Genomic DNA, 22,802 nt, shown 5'->3' on the forward strand with positions numbered 1-22,802 from the left:
ATCTCAACCCCCTCCCCACCCCACAGCTTTTCACCCTTTGCGCCGACAATTACAGGAAATGCTTCATTGGTTGTACACGCAGTCCATGATTGCCAGGCACGGAGCTGCGCAAACACTTGTCAGTTACACGTTTTATCCTCATGCACACGACCACCCCGCCGAGAGGCCCAAGGAAAGTGAAAAAAAAAAAAAAAGAGGTGGGGGGGGGGGGGGGGGGGGGAAAGAGAGATCGGCAATGCGCGAGACAAACCGTAGAGGTGACAGCGTCTGTGCAGGCAGTGACGTGTAGTGACACAGGGACTGACTCACGGAAGAGACAGCCGCAAATATGGTTAAAGGGAATGGTAATTTTTAGCACCAAATCTGTGAAATGCCCAACAGGGAGGTACTCTGCCCATGCTCTCTGTGTAATGTAGCTGGCATGATTGTGTGTACACCGAGGAACACTGAGTGGTCACTGTATGTTGATACAGGGCCTGGTTATTTTCGTAGGATGTTTCAGTTGGTGATGACTACCATTGGGAAGGGGTAAAGGAGGGGTGGAGGTAAGGGGAAAGGCAAATTTTGTCAATGTTAGATGACTGTTTTCCAAGTGTTAGACAATGATTGTCAGAATACAGCAGATTCAACCCGAAGAGGCACTCCCTGTGATCGCAGTTGTTCTCTTTAATAGGAATAATAAGCATTCTGTCACAATGTGAGCAGAGTCAACAGGCAAGAAGACTAAGTCCAGCTCCCCCCCCCCTACTCACACACACTTTTAATCTCCTTAGGATCAGATCATACCCCTTCCTTCAAGATCAAGGGGGGAAAAAAATAACGAAATTGCCCCCTGTTCCACCTGGAGGTGATCTGTCACACAAAGTCACAGCCGCTGCCGCCTCTTTTTCGCGGTCCCTTTCACCTGTCTCGGTGTCAATCAGCATGGCGCGCCACAAAGGAGGGCAAGGCAAGGCGCGTGCGTGAACAGATTATGAAATCTCTGTCAGATACGATATGGAGAGAAGAACAATGGTATGACTCAATGAGAAAGCACAAGACATGTCCCAACGTGATTCTTTGTACGATGATGTCAAAACTAGCCTCTCTTTTTTAATGCATTATTGTCCACCATCTTTTGGTTTGAGGTATGAGTTTTCTTTTAATTTGTCTTCCCCCTGCACAAGTGAAATGGCAGTAGATGACAGGTTCGATTCCCACTGGTTCCTTTTTTTTTCCAACATGTTGGGTAAAAATGTAGAGCAGCGAGTTGCAGCCTTACAAATTTCATTTGTACAGAGGGCAGACAAATTAAAGGAAACTCACACCTCACATCTTCACCCCTCTGCTAAAATAATCTCTTGCTTTCATTGTTCAGTTTGTTTGTATGTGTTTTGCTTTAATGCGTTGTAGCATATGAACGTTTGTTCAGACAACAATATAAATCAGTTGTTGCTCGTACTATATCCTTTCTATAGAAAGAGAAAGATGCCCATTAATTTTATCATTTTTTGGGCTGTTTTTCTTTTTTGTATTCTTAGGTTTACAAGCGAAAGCAAAAGTAGAATAAACTGTTTGGCATTAAACTCTTGAACAGTGATCATAATTGTAAGTGAGAATATTTTGTAAAAAGGACACACAACGGAAAGGAGAGACAATGCACAACTATATCAAGCTAAACGAGGGTTGTCTTCCTGTGATAGTGAAAGTATAAGATGAAATGTGCTGCACCTTACTGAGCCGTAGTTTGTGTTTGTGTTTGTGTGTATTTGTGTGTGAGTTTTGTTTGTATGTGAGATGCATTTGTATCTTTCATCATGCTTCAAATTACTTCGTCCAAGCTGCATGTCTTAGGGATGGCACCATTTTTTGACACATCTTATTTTTTTCCCCAATCCTGCATGACTCTGCTCTCAGATGATCCCGACAGTTTCCACACACCGACTGTCACCCCGCGAGCGAGCCTCTCATCCGACTCCAGCTACGGAATCCTCGCCGGCAATCTCCCCGCCCTGGAGCTGATGGCGCTGTACACGGCGGCGGCCATGCACGACTATGACCACCCGGCGAGGACAAACGCATTCCTGGTGGCCACGAACGCTCCGCAGGTATTACAACTGTGGCCAAATCTCTACCTCACCATCTCCACGCTTTCATCCACTTGTTGAGTCCTTGAGAACTGCAATAAACATAGCAAGATACACTTGGTTTGTGGTTCACCATGTATAGTCTTTAGAAGGACTGTTGGAATGACAGGAGAAAGATAGAAAGAAAGGTCGGATGAGAGGTGAGAAATTGAGTAAGAGTATTCTTTCTGGAGTGAGTGTAGTCCTGAAAAGGACTGTGAACCAAGGAAAATAGAAGAGTTTAGAAAGGACTCAATGTTTCAGACAGTTGACTGTCCGTCCTCAGGAGTGAGAGAAAGCAGGAGATGCGCGGGGTTGAGTAGGCGGGATGCGGACGTGAGAGACGCCGGCGTGGCGGCGACGCTGTATGCGGACGTGGGGGTTGGATGTGGCAATAGCAAAACACAGCTGCAATGGACAACCAAATCCTTTTTAAAAGCTTATGCCTTTTCATTTTTACCTTTATTCATTCCTGTAAAATTTACTACTGGGTTTCACTGGGTTCCAAAACACATCTGAACTCATGGGATTTAGTAAATCAGAGTATAACTCAGCGTACTTGTGTTGGCATGGTTATTCAAAAGGACTGCATTGGCAGGCATTATGTGGTAATGTGGATTAAAGCTAATACCCCCATTCCACAGAGATATTTTCTCATTTGTCACTCATAAGAAGCAAAGTTTGTTGCTTCTATCCACCAACCAAAGTGTAACTGACTGCAGTCTGATGAATCTAATTTGTATTCATCGACTACCAGGTCAGTGTCAGACATGTCAGGCATGATCCGATGAGACAAGATTGTCCCATGAGGTTCGGGCGCGTTTTAAAATATAATGCATTTTAGCATCATTTAAAGGATATCTACTAACAATGTGAGAATATTTCATCGCCAAAATATTTCTGAGTCACAGCCATGCACTCTGTCTTATCTGTCTACCCCCACTTCTCCCAACCCTAATCTGATACCAGGCCATCCTCTACAATGACCGGTCAGTTCTGGAGAACCATCATGCGGCCGCATCGTGGTCACTCTTCCTCTCCAAGCCGGAGTACAACTTCCTCACCTCGCTGGACGTGGCTGAGTTCAAACGCTTCCGCTTCCTCGTCGTCGAGTTCATCCTCGCCACCGACCTCAAGAGGCACTTTGACTTCCTGGTCGAGTTCAACGCCAAGGTTGGTTTTCTTGTGGGCCGAGACCCAATCACAGGAAATGCACAGATGGTTTCACAGCTCCAGATTAGATGTATGCCTACCCTAGATGTTGTCGCAAAAACAAGGCCATTTTATTTTTCTAGCTGTTTTATGAATGTCATATATGATGCATTGTTCATACTGTAGTATGAAATGCAATATTTGACACCCAAGTTCAAAAGATTTGAGCAAGTGTTCAAGGAAAGTAATATAGGCTTATGTCTATCACCCTTCTGAACATTGGTCATTGCATATGTCGTATCTCTCAAGCTTTCTCATGTTGACACTTTGCGTTGCATTTCTGTCTGTCATTCTTATCAGATTCATGTCATATCCCCCGTACCCATTGATAGCATTCCCTATGAAAACTGCAGTGCATTAAGTAGAGAGCGGCCGATTCTCTTGATGGTCCTGAAACAGAGCCTGATGTATCTGATGTATCTGGCCTGCATAGAATAGCACTGTGCTCTTTTAGATACAGGCCTAATGTTATACGTGGGTCACCCTGTCTGGTTTTCTTTCCTTTATGTATGGCTGTCCAAATGTCCACCTGTATTTGTCCACCTGTCCGTTTACCCCTCTCCACCCCCCCCCCCACCCTCTTCATTCGTCTGTTTTGCTCTATCTGCCTTATCTACCTCATCCTCCCCCTTCCCTCTCTGTGTCAACCTCTCCCCTCCCTCCCCCTCCCCCTCCCCCTCCCCCTCCCTTCTCCCTCCCTCCTTCCCCTCCCCCACTCTATCTCTCCCCCTCTGACACCTGGTTATATCAAGAGACGAGGGTCCTCAGTAAGACGAGAAAACCTTGCAGGTGAATTAGTCTTTGGGGCCGCAGCTGCTGGGCCAGGAATGCGGCAAGGCGCTGCTAAAGGGAATGCAAGACTTGTGCACACATGAATGTGTGCCGTGGGCTAGTCTGGATCAAGACTAACATGCACTATTTTTCTTTTTATGTAGATTTCTTATTTGGATGTTGTTCATATATTTTGTTTTCTGATGTGAGACGGCAATATCTGTTAAATTACAAAAGACTAGGGTTCCAGGATGGATCTTCAAGTAAATTTTTTTAATTTATACGTAAAATAGTGCTTTATTATTTGGCGTGGTTTATCTTTTCTATGCATGTCCTTCGAGAACTGAAGTATTTTCTTGTTTCATGGCAGACTTATCAATTGATATTAAAGGTAAACATAAACCTGACAGCTTAAAGAAAAGTGTATGGAATGGGGGGGGGGGAGGGGTTATACTCAAATAATGGATGTTACTTCCCAATACAAAACCCAGACGATTTTAGAGCTGAAATATTGCACATGTTGTTGCAATATTAAATGCATTAGTATTGAAGATGTTCATTATCGTGGTAGTAACTGAAAGAATAAGGCTAATCTTCTGTCTCACAAGCAAGGTAAACACGAAAATGATTATGACATTTCTACTAGAAAATCTGCTGACCTTCATCTGGCAAAGGCCTACCTCGCTTTGTGAGACAACAGATTAGCGGTATTCTTTCATGAAATGCATGGTCTAAGTATGATATGATGAAACGTTTCAGGAGAAGGGAACTAGTTTGAAGGGAAATATCAGAGATAGATATTGTCTTTGAATATAAGTGATAGGAAAACAGTGAAATTAAGTGTACCTTTGGGAGGCCCTATTGGCTTGTTACAGCTATCACCAATAATGTTAGAGAGAAAAATGCTTGAATTGAGGCTAGCCATGAGCAAAGGACAGGCCATACTTAGTGGACACAGCACCTCACCTCAAAGCTTGCCAAAGGCTAGTGAGGCCAGACTACTGCTGTGCGGTCATGCATTGTCCATCGGTCCTCAAGAGAGAAAGAGAACACATAAGTCATTCTCCTTGAGCATGTCATCTGTTGTTTTTCTGGAGGTCGAACAGTAGCATGATGGAATATAGTGTCCTACCCCCTCAACCTTTTACAATCAGCTGCTATGCCTGCTGTGGAATTTTCCAATTTGCGGCGCTCTTGCTGAGTGCAAGATGGATGTTCGTAGCTTTGTTTGAGGAAAAGGTCACATGAGGGCCAAGGAAGGAATGGCTACACCTGTTGAAATGATTTCACCTACAAAAAGAGAAATATTTTCAAGTTTATAGAGGTCATGTCATGTCTTTAGGCTCAATCTATGATGAATACATGGAGTGTACATGGTGTAACAACATTTGCGCAGTCACCAGACTTTTTCAAGGGGGATGGGGTAGGGGAGGGGTCATATGATGTCTTTAATTGTCAGTCATAAGCACACCACACAGAAAACATAATTATGTAAGAGTGTTCTGTCAATGGTGTAGTGTCTAATTGTATTCATGATAACATTTACAGTGCTTACAATACCATTCCAGTAGAGGGTCCTGCCATTAGCAATTCACCATCAGTGTATTACTAATGTGTAGGTACCGATGTTTTCATATGGGTCGAGGGGAATGTGTTGGGTTAAGTCTCTTGTGTGTGTATATAAAGTAAGGATGCACGACCTTAACAGGAATAACCAGAGGGGTTCAGTACGTTCATATGTTTTGGGCTTCTCCCCCCCCCCCCCCCAACTAAATGTAGCTGATGGTGGCAGGATGAACAAATATTGGCACAGTCATTTTCATCGACAGTAGTCAGCAGAATACCTTGGGGCGGGGCAGCTCTCAACATCATAGTAGAGCACAGACAAGTTCCTGATTAAAGAGACGCGGAGACAACAATTTTGATGAAGGATAGAGCGAGGGGAAGGAGATAAGTGAATTTCAAAATCACCGGCCATGTGGAAGAGGAACTTTACAGAGACTCGATGATAATGACTGTGCCAATATTTGTTCATCCTGCCACCATCAGCGACATTTGAGAAAAACACACGAACAATATTCTGAAGCCTTGTGGTTATTCCTGCTAAACCGCCATCTCATCTTAATCATCAGAACTGCAGTTGCCTGACGTGACATTTATATTAAAAATGAATACCTCGACTATGCCCGGACAGAAATAAAGTTAAGTAAGCTCGTAGAGTTTCAGCAAGCATTCATTGAATTGATGCGACAGAGGATATGCCAAGAGCAACACTAGAGCCTCGATAAATGTCATCTGTCGAGGATCTCACCCCATTTTAAACTTCTCAAATGAAAAGTGGGAAGCACTGATGCTGTATGTAAAGCGCTCCTTCTGTGTCCTTTTACTTAACAGTGTTCACATTTCTTAAATCCAAACATGTAATGAGTGCCAGTTCTAAAAGTTGATAAGGATTCCATCATTGGTATCATGCAGGTGTCATCTGCTGTGCCCCATGACCTTTGAACCCCAAGAGTAATCTCTTTAATAACAAGCCTTGACCTTCTCTGCCTCTCCCCTTCAGGTGAATGACGTGGATGCGCCGGGCATCAACTGGGCGTCGGAGAGCGACAGGCTGCTGGTCTGCCAGATGTGCATCAAGCTGGCGGACATCTCTGGCCCCACCAAGGTCAAGGACCTCCACTGCAACTGGACCTACCGGATCTCGGAGGAGTTCTACGAGCAGGTACGCGGTGGTGGTGGTTATACGAACAGTGTACAGTCAAGAGTGTGATGGGGCCATGAGGCACACGTGTACAGGAATTTACATTTGTGTGTTTGCATCAGAGTCATTTTTTTTTGCTTGAATGTGTGTCAAAGTTATTTTGCCATAGCTTCACTTGTACTTCGTTCGGTATTTGCATTACAAGTGTACCTTGTAAACATATTCTGTCAGCTCACTATCAATGGTATACTGCATACCAATATCAAATATTGTACAAATCGAGTCTAAAATAAACCCACTTTGATGCCAAGGGCCAAATTTTGATCATGTGCAAATTGCACACACAAAGCATATAATGTGCATATCCACAGGCTATGTGGGAGATTTAGTTATAGCACCGTCCTATGTAAAAGTTTTATTCAATTTGTACAATGAGGTCAGGTTTGCCAGTGATAGTGTGGTGAGTGTGCTGCGCAACCCACAGCACTGCTTGTGTGTTGCAACAAAAAAAAATGTGTATGTCAAAAAAAAAATGTGTATGTCCAAAAAAAAAAAATGAGACAGACACCTAACCTGACTATGTGCTTTCCATTGGCTACACTCTTAAACCTTTCTCACAACTATGTTCCTTCACCCTCAATACTGTATACGTCATATATTTTACAAGGTTTTATTTTCACATATTTTGTGAGTTCGGTACTATTTGCCAATTTAAAACCACTCAAAATTATTATCTCTTACCTTCTCATGAATGTAACTTGCATGTGCACATATCTCCTTTCCTTCACGATCGCTAATTTAACTACTTGTGAAATTGTCATGAAGTCCCGATTCACAAAATATTAGAATTGCTAAATACACGGTCTTTGACAGTAACTCATTCACTCAATCATTTTATGCAACTGATTTTCAAAATGTGTGTGTGTGTGTGTGCATGCATATGTGTTCTTCTCCTGACATGCATCTGATGCCTTCTCTTACCTCCTTCCATTCCATTGCCAGGGTGATGAGGAGAGGCAGCTGGGTCTGCCGGTGTCCCCCTACATGGACCGGGCCGCCCCCCAGCTGGCCAAGCTCCAGGAGGGCTTCATCAACCACCTGGTGGCGCCGCTCTGCAACGCGTACGGCTCGGCAGGGCTACTGCCCGGCAGGTGGCTGGACGAGGAGGAGGACGGTGAGTAGACAGGCAGACTGGACTGGCTGGCAGGGGATGAAGGTCCAAGGCGATAGAGGGAGGGTTAAAATCAGAAATGCATAAATGGATAGATAGACAGATAGATAAATAAGGCAGACTGTCTGGCATGGGATGAATGGTTCAAATGCAGAGATATATGGAAATATAGATAGATAGATAGATAGAGAGATAGATAGATGGATGGATGGATAGAGAGGAGGACGGTGAGTGGGCAGGCTGACTAGACTGTCTGGGATGGGATGAATGTCCAAAGGGATAGAGGAAGGGTTAAAATCAGAAATGCGTGAATAGATAGATAGATAGACAAGGAGGAGGATAATGAGTTGACAGGCTGACTGTAGACTGCCTGGCATGGGATGGATGTCCAAGTGGATAGAGGGATGGGTAATATCACAGATAAATGGAGACATAGCTATATAGATACATACATACACACATGCATACATAGATGACAGAGAAAAAAAAAATGAAAAAAAAATGGGAAGACAGAAAGAAGGAAAGAAGAAAGGAAGACTCCAGACTTGAATTGTGATTTTGTGATAGAAAGATGGTTGAAATTAGAGACATAGGAAGAAATAGCTAGCTAGACAGCTGAATAAAGAGATGACAGAGAAAGAACATATGAAAAGATGGAAGGAAATAAAGAAGAGAGAAAGGAAGAATACAAATTGAAAGGGAATGTTGAGTAGGAGAAGAAAGAGAGACGAGAATGGGAAAGAGAAGAAATTTGGAAATCATTTCCTGGAGAGGAGAGAGAGTTTAAGTGAGGGAAAGGGGGTCTGACTTCCTTCTTGTATAGGCCATTCATATTTCTTCTTCAAATCCAAAGATGACCCTCTTGACACACTGTAAACCTGCTGTGTCAGAACAAGTAGTGTTTTCAATGATTTCAGGTAATTGTTGTAATTTGCCTTTTTTGTAGTGTAAGGTCGCACTTGATGGACAGGAACAAATATCTTAGAAAAAAAAAAGGTTACTCATTACGCAGTGTTCCCTGATAGTGCACTTGCTTACATTAGACAAGGAATCTCTGACATATACGACAAGTTTCAAACTGTAGAAATTAAAGTTTCAGCCTACTCGCAGACTTTGTATTCTGTGGGACTTCATGGGAACAGCTTGCCTTATATCTCGGTATCATTTCCACTGCTTACAGGAACACCCAAGCCGGAGACTAAGAGTGAAAACAACTTCAGCGACAAGGAGCAGGAGGATGACGAGGATGACGACAACGACAATGACGACACATCCAATGATGGTATGAGTCAGAGTGGGTGGCGACCTTCGTGAACGAATTTAGATATATGTAGGCCTCGGTTCGCCCAGCAGTTTCCAAGAATTGCGTCATATGATGATATTGATGTTTCAGTACTGGCAGCCAGCCAATAACTAGTCAGCTGGGAGTATTTAGGTCATTGCCATGGCAACTGCCATTTTCTTAACTTTTGAAGTCAGTGCAAATCTGTGGATGTGCTCGTGCATGGGCCTCAAACCACAAACCTTGAGATAATTAGTCAACGACCTGAAAACCAAAGGAGTGTTCCTCTCTTCAATGTCTATGGATAAACTTGCGAATAACTTTTTGATAAAATGAGAAATTAACAGGAATGCACAGCAGAATGGGTTTTTTTCCTGAAAAATTATGATTAAGAGCTTTTCTAAAGACATTTTATTCATATAAAAGATGCAGACTGCTTTTCTGACTGAGAATTTTCCATGTTTAAGAGTTTGTGTTCAGTGCTAGAATATGCACACTTTGTAATACATGATGAAGTAGAGTTAATCAGGGCAGGAAATTTGGAAAGATTGTGGCAAGTTTTTGTGAATGGCTTTTCCAAGTGAGATTGTGGTGTGGGAAGGGGAGGGGGAGGAATGAAAGAGATGGCCATTAACGTTGAGATAGGGCCAATTTTTAGACCCTTTGAACGGATGTGTTAAAGGGATGGTAAAGTATTGGTTGAGATGAGAATTCAGCTTTTAACTTTGTGTGAAATATTTAGAAACCACTTCATGAAATGTTAAGAAGCCTACAATTCTAAGAGGAATTCAAAGTTTACTTGATGAAAATTGGTTTCGAAATGGCTGAGACATCCAAAAACAGAGAAAAACAAAGGTATCCTAACAAAAGTTGGGTCCCACCTTTTATTAGGATCCCTTTGTTTTGGACATCTCAGCCATTTCAAAACCAATTTTCATCACATAAATGCTGAAGTCCTCTTAGAATTATATGCTCTTTCATATTTCATAAGAGGTTTCTCATTATCTGAAAAAAAAAAATCATCATCAAAAAAACATTGGAAACCTCGAACCCCGTCTCAACCAAAACTGTGCCATCCCTGTAGGATCTTGTCGCATGACTTCCCACGTTATCCCGCTGCAGGTGACACCAAGCTGCGGCTGAAGAGCGCTGGCCAGCAGAAGACGAGGAAGATGGTGAGCATCCTGACCAAGCACCTCAAGGAGAACCACGAGATGTGGCTGAAGGTGCTCAAGGAGGAGGAGGAGGAGAAACGACGGGCGGAGAACCCCGACGGACTGCCCCCGTCGCCGACCTCCAAGGAGAAGGAGGACGCCACGGTGAGAATCCCTTGAGAGCTGGCTATTCCTTTCTATTCCCCTTTACAGGCGACTCTCGTTATAATGAAGTCTTCAGGACTGCCAGTTTTCTTTCCCCATATCGACATTTCGTTTTAGCCGAACAGTAAAGCATTTACAGGTTGTATATAGATGATAATTTTGGGACGTGAATTTCCACTTTGATGTAAAAAATATTCCGCATATCTGTGTTCGTTGTAACGGGAGTGCTCTGTATCTTTCCTCTACCAGTATCCTCATGGTATCTTGCAAATGATTGGCATTCACCTGTCGCAGAGTGATTGAGCCGATATGTTTTAAGAATACTATGAGTTTTGTATTCACAGGAACTCTTAGTGACGCAGGCTTTGCTCATGCTGATGGAACTAAGATCCGCGAAAAGCAGAGATTGTATCACAAACCAAGAAAAGAAGAAGAAAAGCTATTCTTAAGTGTTGTTTCGCACCTATGCCTACAATATATGGTTTATTTGTTTTGTACCATTTGTCATCTCACTTTATGTGACTTTCTGTCTGTGATACACATTGTCAGTACTGTGTTCTGGTATTTCTGGAACTGTAATGACAGTTTTGGGCAAAGTCAGACAGGTGTAGAAAAATGTCTCACTTCTGTGGGGAAAAAAGCCTGCAAAACACCATTCTCTGTGCGAGAGCACAACTTGTGATGGTGCTTGAAGTAGAAGAATACCGTAGAGAAAGAAAAAGTGTGATCACCCATTTTCCTAGGATTGCTTTTGACTTTCCAAAGTAACATTTTCTTTGAGTTGCTTGCTAATAGCCCCTCTGCCAAGTTATGCACGTCGGATACTTGATTCCTAGTCTGTGAGTAAAATTTCCGCTCAAAATAAATCTATGTGTCACTCTTGGAAATTATAGGGTTTTTTTTTCTCTTTCACTCTCGCCGTGGAAACAAACTGCAAACTGCAAGATCTTGCAAGATGTAAAAGATGCAAACTTCAGACACATACACTCACGCACACACTCAAACAAGCTACCTGCCAGTGTTGGTCACATCTGTCAAAGTGCTGTTAGTACTATTGTAAGCAGCAGACTTGGATTAAAAAAATGAAATATAAGTGTAATTATGAAGACAGACCAGTACTTGTGATTTATGGTTGATCTAAAGCAAATGTCATTGTGACACTGGCCCTTTTTATTATTGTTATTTTCATTTCGATCATGAGGACAAGTTATTTTATCTCTAGGTTAAAAATAGGTTTGAGTATTTCCTCATGATTTCAACATCATAGTATAAAGGAAAAAGTCACATAGAATGTTTTACATATCTGCACATTCATTGTAGATATTTCTATTCATCATATTAGTTGATTCTTTTTTTTTTCTATATTGATTTATTTGATTTTGCTTTTTAATTTATTCATTCGTTATTTATTTCACTTTCAAAAGAAAGGTGTGGTTTCACAAAAACCGGAGATCATTCAGCAAGTTTTCTTCCCCCGGTTCCAGGTAGAGTCAACGTCTAACGATTTGGTTTGTTTTTCGTTTTCGCAATTTTTCCCTTATCATCATCAAAGTTTGCCAAAACTTCAAAGCAGAACAAAATATCATCATATCTTCGTTTCATATGAATGGGGAAGTTTCCCTGAACGTGTATGTGGATTCAGTGTGATTACAGAAGGAATATTGATACACTCGGTGAAAGCTGGTAGAAATTAACCAATAAGTTTGGGTCAATTCTATGTGCTTCCCTCTGTAGATGAAACCTTACCTGCTGTCACAGCTAGTAAAATGATACTGGTATAGTATGAAAAGTTCACCTTCACTTCAACCTGTGACTGAGATTATATTGTGTTATGGCAAATATCATTCTCTGTGCCTTATATAGGACCTAGGTCATGTGCTCTTTGGATATCCTAGAAGAAAATAAGAATGGGGGGGGGGGGGGGTGAAATTCTTGTTTTTCATGTCATTGTTCAGCTGTGGCATGACATCTTGTTGTACAGTTCTCGTTTAGAGAGAGTTGTTCATGGAATTGACCAAAATTGTAAAAACCCAAAACTCTAGAAGGGATTGTCAGATTTTATCTCAGACTTTTACCCGCTGCTACCCTAATTTTGCCACATTCGCTGAATCCGCATGGATGTTTGGGCAAACTTCCCTTTCAGTTCCAGCTTGGCTTGCGATGGTGTGAATACTTGCAATGGAGAAGAGTTCTACTAGATTCGGCCTTGAAGCAAGAGAGTTGCAGTGCTTACCTGAGTTAGATATGTGCTGAGATCTTTTCTTTTTTTTTAATCTTTTGGAGAATGGTTATTGGCTAATTGCAAATTTTTGCCATTTAAAAAAAATTTTAAAATTTTTTTTTAACATTGTAATGCTCGGGACATCTAACAAATGGGGAAGAGAACAAATAATGCAAGGTTATGTTTGTTCATAATCAGCTTCTGCCATGCAAAAGAGCCAAGTAAAAGTCCTGGGTCCCGTTGCATAAAACTTTTTTAGCAACCTTGAAAAATTCAGGTTGGGATTTGCCCAACCTGAATTTTTTAAGGTTGCTAACGTAAGAATGTAAAATCCGTTGCATAAAAACTCTGGTTGAGAGCTTCCAACCGGAATTTTATGATTTCAACCGGAAAAAAATCCGGTTGGAGTTTTATGCAACGGGCCCCTGATTTTTTGCCATTTGTATATTTCATTTTGCTCAGTCTTCACCAAGCCAAAACAAGCCAACATTTCCAATTTGTGGCAGTGTCTCCATGCTTTCTATATAATCCTATATGTATGTATAATCATTTTTATGACAAAATAAATGCTGTGCCATCTACTATCAGGTTTTCTATAATTTCCATAGAAGTTTCCTTAATGACACGCAAAGCAACTGCATTCAGATATCTGCATAATTCTTCTCCCATTATTTGTATGTTAACAGTTCATCATTGTCGAAATTTTTGGTCAGGAATGTATCAGTAGTATACACTTTTGTATTTGGGCTTGGGTAATAGCCATTAGATAAATTTGCAAAGTTGCGTAATATTTCTGTCTCATGATTTCTTGTCATGTGATTGAGGAAGTGGAAAAATGCGTGGAATTTTCTTGTTTTGTTTTGTTTTTGTTTTTTTAATATAAACAGTCGTTCAGTAGGTGTGAGCTGGTTTAATAAAGCAAAGGTGTGAAAATAAAGTTGTATAATTATTGGCATAGGAGAAAGCATGTAGCACAAATCGAAAGCGTGCAATGCATTATTGGTATTGTGTCTGCAGAATTTAGTGTGCCGTTCTAATTCATGCGTACTGCAAATATTTCTTGCCGTGGCATGACCATTAGATTTCAAATAGTTGAAACAAATTTACCTGTGTGATTTATGAGACAAAGAAGCAATATATTGTGCATCACTAAAGCACAATAAAGGCCCCTTTTCTCAAAGAAAAGAATTAAAAAAAAACAAACAAAGTGAAAGAAAGCATTTGCAGTGGATTAAGCTTTGACATTAACCATAAGAGATGCTTTGTGACTAAACTCACACAAAAAGTGCATTGCACCGCCAAGTGTCTGGTGATATGAAAGTGACATTTAGGGTACAGCTGAATCAATACATTTAGGGCTCAGACAGCAGTGGTTATATTAGTGGCATCAAATTGAGATGGTAACTGCTTAAAGAAACCATAGTTCTCATGTGCCTGCAGAACTGTTGATTTTTGCTCTAAAATGTACACTTATGCTTAAAACAAGAGTGAAAGAACGCCATACGATAACACGATTTCAGTTGGGTTACGACAAAAATGTGAAATACATGTATCAACCACAAAGGTTCACTGGAAGTGCTACAGTCTGAGAGCATACCCAATCGGTTGCTATGTAAGTTTTTAGGATTGATTATCGATAATCGACATATTAGGCCACAGCAGTATCCTCCAATCTTCTGCGCTTGAGTAAATCACATGCAGCTTGTTGGAGAATAGAATTACTTGGGCTTGATCAATCATCACGTAACATTCTACCGACCCGTGGCTGAATTGGGAGAGTGCTTTAGGAATAAAAGTCATATGCATATGATTGAAATTTTTTTACACTTTTGATCTCAAGGAACTCCAAGGCAACTCATTATCCAGGCAAATTGTGTCACCCCGACAAGTATCTTGGTAGACCCTTTTGATGTATTGTAACCAAAGTCCAAATGATGGAAGATGAATTTTGAGCCCTTCTGAGAACCATGCTTTGGCTTTAAAATGGGATTGGTTTTTGCCTTTAAACCATGCTGACTGACATTTTAACCAAGTCTGCTGGTCGCTGCGTCACCTTACACGTCTGTACATGAGGGGGCGTCTCCCTCAATCATCGGGGGCAAACGGTAGCACTGAAAGTTCTTGGCTATAACTAAACCTGGTTTGTGGTTGACTGACAAGTTTGGTAATGAAGGCATGGGGAAAAGTATTAATAATGGGAGAGTGTGTGGGAAGTATGATTTAAGTTACATGGCTGCTAGCCTCTCCAATATGAAATCTGAGTGTTTTGGACCCTGTAATGGTTTGATATTTCACAGATGAAACACAATGGGATACTCCTCTTTCAGGAAGTAGGTATTTTGCCATAATGATTGATATAAAAACTTGCTGTTGATCGTAAAGGATGAATATATATGCGTTGCAAAGATGAGCTCAGTTTAATTTTGTCTTCAGGTGATGTGGCAATAATTGAAATTTTTTGTCTCACGTCTTAAAGCAATTTTTCCTACATAAACAATACGACAATGATTACATGAAACAGGATTTCTGTTGTCGTAAATATTCAGTAGGAGCAGGTTTGCATGTTTTATTTTCTGTTCTTCTTTCCCAGCTCTCCAGAACTGTACTTTAACCTTCTAGAAAGTTAATGAGATACTTGTTCATGGGTTGATTGTTAGAGAAAAAGTCTTGCAGTCAGCAATGATCAAAGCAGCTCAAAATTATGGTGTTACAGCTATGTCCATCTGTAGAGTTCGACACTTAACGGTTTTTTCTGGTGGCCCATTTAGGCCGCTGAAATATTTCACTTTGAAATTTTGGTGGCCCAAAAAAGAAATGTAGTGGCCAAAATGAAAGGAAATATAAACATTCATTTTAGATTTTAGCTGCCCGATTGCATCACCAAGAGACAGCCTTTTTGGAAATTTGGTGGCCCAACATAAATATTCAATGGCTCTGGGCCACTGCTTACTATATGTCGAGCCTTGCATCCGTCAACAATGCTTGATTTTTAATAATTGAAGTGTGCCATACTCGTTGAAACTCCACTTTGATGTGGACTGGCTTCCTGCACGGTAAAGGTAACGCCAACATGTCAAATGCAACTACACTTTCTTGCCAGTGTGTAATAAGCCTCCAAATGTGATACACAATCAGTTATAAAATGTGTAGAATGCCACATTCCCAGTCACTGTTAGTACTCGGGGGTCATTGTTACATATGTAGTGGTAGAACCTTAAATGTGTGAATGATGCGTGTTGCAAACAAATCAAGAAAAGACACATCCTACATTTCGCAGTCACTTATATGCTCGACCTTAGCCACTAGAATCTCATGGAAACTACATAATATCATAATTTTTGTTTCATACCCATATAGTGATACAAAATCACTTTAATTCTTCTTTACCTACTACTCTTCCAGATTTGTAAAGACATATTAGTTTCGTATAGCATTCATCAATTTTCATCCTTAGCGAATGTAGTCCTGTCGCTTGAATAGCTTATGCTTCATGGAACTTAATAGCCACATACTCTGTTCATACAATTCATTCAAAGCTGCAGTATGACAATCACCATGCATCATTAATTTCAGAAAGCTCTGACATATTTTTGTTGTACAGGTGGTAACAAAACAAAATTGAACTATAAAAAAAAAAAATTCATATTCGTCTTTTCTCATGTAATTGTTTTTGTGTTATTATCAGTCAACATAACTCAGTTCAAGTTCTAACTAGGTGACCGTACTATAAGAAGTTTTGTCATTATTACGAAGTATGGCAGTTTAGCCTATGTTAGACTCACAAATCGTTGGCGATATATCGAACCAGCCAAGTCCTCCATGGAGAGCGCAGAAGTTACTTCCGAGAAATATGCATTTGAAGTTTCATGTAATGAACGATTTATAGTACTTGCGAATGGGGGAAGCCACTTTTTCTCTGAAGTTATATCCAGTTTTGTTCTAAGATTTTGTCACAAGATAAACCTAACCTTCTACCACTAGATACCCCCAAACCACAAATTCAAGTATTGTGCATTCTTGAACATGCATTTGGCCCATTCTATTTAGAGCTGATGAATTACAGAACATTAAGTTGCAGGGAGTGGTACCCAGTACCACTGTACACTAAATTGGCACGTCTGATTCCAGGAGAATTCCAATTAAACTTAGATGGTGCAGTGACCCAAATGCTTTTGCTTCAGATTCACAGATAGGTTTTGATTTCCTCAAAATATTTCCCATTAGCGGACATTATGGTCAGCATTGGCATGTCACACATGTGTTTATTCAAATCTGACTACCAGTATATTTTGTGTTTTGAGCATTTTGGTTCGAAAGCAGGGGCCGGAATGGTGTTTGCCTTGGTTTGATGTGATGTGATGACGGAAGATGAAGAGGCTTGAAGTTAAAGCTTGAAGTTATAAAAGCTCTTGAGAAAAGTCAGAAATCTTGCCAGCATTTTATATACCGTGATGAGCCAACTGAGAGGGAGCTAATCCAGCCATGCATTTTGTGCATGTGAGGTGCTTGTTGTGACGTAGTGCAAACGAGGCCTTCATATGTGATGTCTGTATCAAACTATTTATAAAGGAAGTGCCATTGAAGACATATGTATGATGGTCATTTGATAGAATTTAGAGCATTGCTTGAAACTTGCCAATTAATTCAATGCAAACTTGAATGACTCATGAATTGAGAATTACTCATCGAATTGCCAGCCATTTTGGAAGTATAGAGCAGAGACAGGCCACGGAACATTGGATCTAAGAAAAGGAAGTCAAGGACTTGTTCATATTTAGTTTTAGAGTGCTACTGTGACATTTTTCACAAGGCTTTGAATGCTTGAACCCTTTGGTAAGAAAGATGCCGTAATTTCAGAAAAAGGTCTGCATAAATTAATCACTGTCAATGATCAAGTCAAACCAAGCAGTTTCAGCTTATCTATTAGATGTAGGCTTGTATTCTATCTTTTGGCTTTGTCAAATTCTTGATAAAAATCCATTCATGTGGAAAAATGCTTTCAAAATCCAATGGCTCCCTGAAGAATTATATTTGAAATGTACTTCTATTTGAAACTGAATAACAGTGTAAAGTGTTTTTATAATAAGACATCATTATATGGTAAAACTATTGCTGTGATTTTGATAAAATTATGTGGTCATACACAATTAATTAATCTTGTACGTAGTCTCAACGGTTAAATGTGCAAAAATGTAAGAACAAAGGAAGTTGGGTGGTTATCTTTTGGGGATGATAGAATGAATAATTGTATTTTGTTTGTAGCAATTGCCATTATAGTTCTCTGGCTTGATTGCTCTTTTTCTTGGCATTCCAAATTTTCTCCTTCATGTAGTTGTTACTTGTGCACAGTTTTTATCATTCAAGTTACCACCTGTGCAGGACGGCCAAATATGGCCCAATGTTAATACAAGTTGGTCTGGTGCATGTTTTGTTGTTTAGAATTTGTACATTTCCTTTAAAGTCAGTATGTTTACAACATGAGGCATGTATCGCTAGGCTGTGTTTTTGTCAGTGATATAGAAAAAGCCTGAACTGTTGTCAAGTTTGGTGCTCATGAAAGTCAAGTTCCAGACTGTACCTAATTTTGAATATCATGATTTCGTTTGCACCGTACTTGACGCATTTTGCCAATAAGGCTGTGCGGTGCGAGTCTACAACAGCAGAGGAACCTATAGAGGAGCACAAACTGGACACGACTATGGAGAAGGAAGAGGAGGAGGAGGCGGAGGAAGAAGAGGAATTCCGGACGAGAAGAAGGAGACACTCAATGGATGCCGAGTCATAGAATCCCATCTACAGCCAAGCAAAAAAAAAAAAAAAAAGTACACTACACCGTTTCTTTATCCGTGGTTTGTGATACCTTTGCTGTACCGACTTGCAGTGACGTTTGGGTTTCTAATCTTAACAACCAACTGTCACTCCTTTCTAACCGTTGGATTAATTCTTTGTCTTTCCATTCAAGTTGATCCAAATGCAATATCCCATGTCTTGTAATCAATTTCATCTAATGGAAAGACTATAGTGGACTTTTTATTTAAAGAAGGACATTTCGGTGGCATTGACTTGCTGTTGTTACTCAAAACTGTTCCAAACCTTTTGATCGTGATTTAATTGGTGGGTCTCCTTGTGCAGATTGACGTGAAACCTGAGCATGTTGTTCAAAGACTATTCAATCCTAGCTTTTTTTTCATCTCTCTTGGAGTCTTTGTTCTGTCTGATTTCATGGTATGTGTTGTGTATTTTCTCAGGAAACTCATTCTCATGCTGTTTTCAATCATGTCACCGATGTGGTGCAATATTTTCTACTTCCCCATCTACTTGAATGCCCCCTTTCTGTTTGTTTCATACGTGTATCTATTGTTAGTCACAGTTTTGCCAGGAAATGTCAATTCATCATCAAAATCAGGGCATCTGGAACATGGTATCTGCACTCGCAAGTTTGTATCATTGGGCGAAATTTTGAAGTATCTCACAAACTTCAGGCCAATTACAATAACATCATGTACAAGATGTGATTCTTGTGTTCTTTTTGTAATGAAGACTTGAGAAAATGCATTTTGATGTTGAGGCTCACATATGTTAGTACCACATTTTTGCTGATCCTCAATAACCACACTTTTTTAAAAAAAAATCTGTAAAGAATAGTAACACTTTCATAATACAAGTGTATCAAGATTGTAGTATAATCCATAGTACTCTTTGTCAAGTGTTTAGAATTTTCTTCCTAACAGATTCCACATTACTTGGGGATTTACGTTATCTTTGATTATCTCAGAATATATTTCTTACAAAACACTGTTGTACTTGCAAATCTTTCTTCTGTGTTTTGTGGTTTTATATTTAGTTTCTTTGTGTACATTGTACCTACACTGTATTTCTGAGCTTGCTTGTACATGGTACAATGTACATTTACTTATTAGATGAATTTCACTAACTCTTTTAAAAGCCATTTTAACAAAATAACGGGTGAAGTCATTTTACATTTAATGTGCATGAAAAGGACCTGTTTATCCTATTATCTTTGATGATACTTGTCAGATTTGATTGTAAGAGTATGTTTCATTAATTATGATGTGGTTCGTGTGGGTTTGTGCCTCTTGTGATTTTTTTCATAAATTACAGTGAGCTTTTTATCCTTATCGAATATGAGTCATAATTTGCCTTCAGAGAAATGAAATGTTTGTTAAAATCATTCTGGTGTCAGTTTTGAAACTGCATAAAGTTTGCAATGAAATATAAGTTTCACATTTACTTCTTTTTTCTTCTTCTTCTTGTCATCTATAACACTGGTAGTAAATTGAAATACATCATGAACTACAATTTCACACTATTCAAAGACAGATGAAGTCTATTGTGCATGCTTGCAAACATGTAGTTTTTTTGTTGTTGTGGATATTCTAAGTTTACTCCTGTTTTTCAATTTCTTGCTCTGGTGTGTTGTGAAGCCTTACTGTGTGTCATAGTCGACATGGAGACATTGGTCTCATCACGAAATACTGTGGAGTTTAGATATGTACTTTATTGTGTGATTTATATCTACTGCATAACAGTTAACAGTGTACTTTAATACCCCTACAACATGTAACACTCTCCTTTTCTTTTTCTTTTTCTTTTTTTGGTGGGGGGGGGGGGAGTTGGGTTTTATGTGAGAAGTTTGTTGAACTTTCACTGAAAGCATATTTCAGCCTCTTGTATGATCAAACATTTGCAATGACATTAACTTGATGCTGATATGTAATCCAGGTCATTATCAGAAATTTCACATTCTAGACTAGCTTGAAGCATGCGAATTGGAACAGATAGCGTTTATAGGCATTTCATGATATCATTCTACTGACTGTGATTTACACTGGTGATGGGGTCTGTGTGTGTGATGGTGCCTTATCAAATAACCAGTAGCCCATACCATATGTACATATTTTGAAAGTAATCACCCATCAAATCATCTGCTTAGCCAGTATACTATGCCATATACAAATGTACTTGCCACATTAATGATCTTGAAGCTTTAGATTCACTTTCATATCATGCCACTGTATTTACAAAGTCATAGTTATACCAAACTCAGGTACAAAAATCTGTTCTTATAGAGGTGATGGAAGTTACGTGGGTTTTAATAACACTATATCACATATACTCTCAGTATCAAAACTTTATTGTAAGACTTTGTATAAACTATACTTGGTAAAAATCTGAATAGCGTGAAAGTACAATTTTTTTCTGCCACCTACATGTATATGAACATATGGTTTCTTGGAGATGGTAGATTTTAACAGAAATCAATTCACCGCAGCATGTACAGAAGTCTCGAGGCATTCATATTTTAGGCAGAATCCCATTTATATCGTCATTCATTACAAAGTGTAATACACAGTTAGGCAACCCAGAAAGCAGTCTGAATGTATAGGCAGACATTTGAGGAGGAAACTCTCATAAATTGCAACTAAGTTCATTCATAGTTTTAAATTTGATATTCGTCATCCCTATCCAAGTTTGAATTAAGATTCTGTGGGGTTTCCAGAAGCAGCATTATGTCACCTTGCCTTCGGTTTATATAAAAATTGATGTACATTTCCACATTTTGTTGTCTCTCTTTGTTTCTCGTGGAGCAGTCCGTGAAATCCATGGCCCCGATTCGGGAGGATTCCGAGGAGCGGAACTCGGACTGTGGCCGCAGCACGGAGGGGGAGAACGGACCCTCGGAGCAAGAGCTCGGAGAGAACGGTTGCCAGGACAACGGCGTGCCAAATGCCGACAGCAACCCACAGCAAAAAGGCAGCGAAGAGACGTGATCGTGGCAATCTTGATCCGGGTTTTAAAGTAAAAAGAAAAGAAACAACAGAGTTGATGATCTCAAACCATTGCAGAACGTTGTCCTCCTCACGAATGAAAAATAATTTTTGTTTTGTATGTCTCTGTAAAGAGAATTAAACAAAAGACAAGGTTAAAAATACAGTTATATTGTATCGATGCTTCAAACGGTTTGTGGTAGCTGGCTGTGTAACGCGAGCGGTGCGAGCTCTGTGCGCATGAGAGCTGAATCAGGAAGGTGGTAGCATTTTATCAACGAAGTATCCAACAGCTCATCGGGCAGAACTAAAGGTAGCAAGCAATAGGTATCGAGAAAGCTGCTTAAACGTCTGCGCACAAATTTTCTGCCAGTGTGTTGTCAGGACAGACTCGTTGCCCGTGTACTCTGTTATAAAAACATCATGGGATTTCTAAGCAGCTTCAGTTATAACATTTTGAAGTATTACACACACACACACACACACACACACACACACATATATATATATATAAATAATCATTTAGTGCATATAAGTAATTACGCAGGTGTGTTACACTCTTACGTAGCTTTAATAGCTGATGCCAATAGGCCATAGCAACGTGAATTGTGTGCTTTTTGTAACATGTTGCAAAATGTTAAAATTTGTGGCATTAAGTTGCCAGTTTCATCCTCAGCATTAAATTTTATGTTAATCATAAAAGGAGATTACTTCTCCATTCACCCATGATCATATTTTGTGTGCAAGTTGTTTGGGTTTTTATTTTACCATTCCTCTTGAGTTGTGCAGGATTACACTCCACACATCCATATAAACATTTACATAATTATGTAAATGCACATAAGATTCTTATGTTTGTTTTCCCGCACTCGTGTTGTGAAATAAAAAAGTGCCAAATCGTAAGGTCAGTAGGAAATGCGATACTGTTGGCTGCTAGAGTATTTGCATCTCCAGGACTTGCATGAAATCAAATTTTGACAAAAGATGCATGAAATGAAATGCTTCCACTATGAATACAAGACCACCACACATACGTTGATGGTTTGTCTTTATGACTATCAGATACAACACACTTGTGTTCTTCTTCACGACGTGTGATGGCTCTCGCACTAGATCATGTCGAGCCAAACACCATCACTTCGTACTGGTGGTTTTAATGGCTATCAGAGTACACGTTGGCAGAAATACACAAGCAACATGTAAGCGGTTTAACAACAAATGTCCTCCC

General features: G+C 39.9%; 1 protein-coding gene across 1 annotated transcript in view; it reads left to right on the plus strand.

Moving 5' to 3' along the window:
• The window catches only part of LOC139728843 (cGMP-inhibited 3',5'-cyclic phosphodiesterase 3A-like), a 163,769-nt gene extending 141,734 nt beyond the window's left edge, over positions 1 to 22,035 (plus strand). The window contains exons 8-15 of the mRNA XM_071639782.1: positions 1,897 to 2,087; positions 3,075 to 3,278; positions 6,652 to 6,813; positions 7,795 to 7,966; positions 9,144 to 9,245; positions 10,368 to 10,564; positions 11,989 to 12,048; positions 21,398 to 22,035. Of these exons, the coding sequence (XP_071495883.1) occupies positions 1,897 to 2,087; positions 3,075 to 3,278; positions 6,652 to 6,813; positions 7,795 to 7,966; positions 9,144 to 9,245; positions 10,368 to 10,564; positions 11,989 to 12,048; positions 21,398 to 21,577 (1,268 nt within the window). The 3' untranslated portion in view covers positions 21,578 to 22,035. The remainder of the gene's footprint in view (positions 1 to 1,896; positions 2,088 to 3,074; positions 3,279 to 6,651; positions 6,814 to 7,794; positions 7,967 to 9,143; positions 9,246 to 10,367; positions 10,565 to 11,988; positions 12,049 to 21,397) is intronic.
• The last annotated feature ends 767 nt before the right edge of the window (positions 22,036 to 22,802 follow it).

The sequence above is a fragment of the Diadema antillarum genome, unplaced genomic scaffold (assembly GCF_040938485.1).
Source record: "Diadema antillarum isolate AM-2024a unplaced genomic scaffold, OU_Dant_1.0 seq00000203_RagTag, whole genome shotgun sequence".
In the NCBI taxonomy this organism is placed as follows: Eukaryota; Metazoa; Echinodermata; class Echinoidea; order Diadematoida; family Diadematidae; genus Diadema; species Diadema antillarum.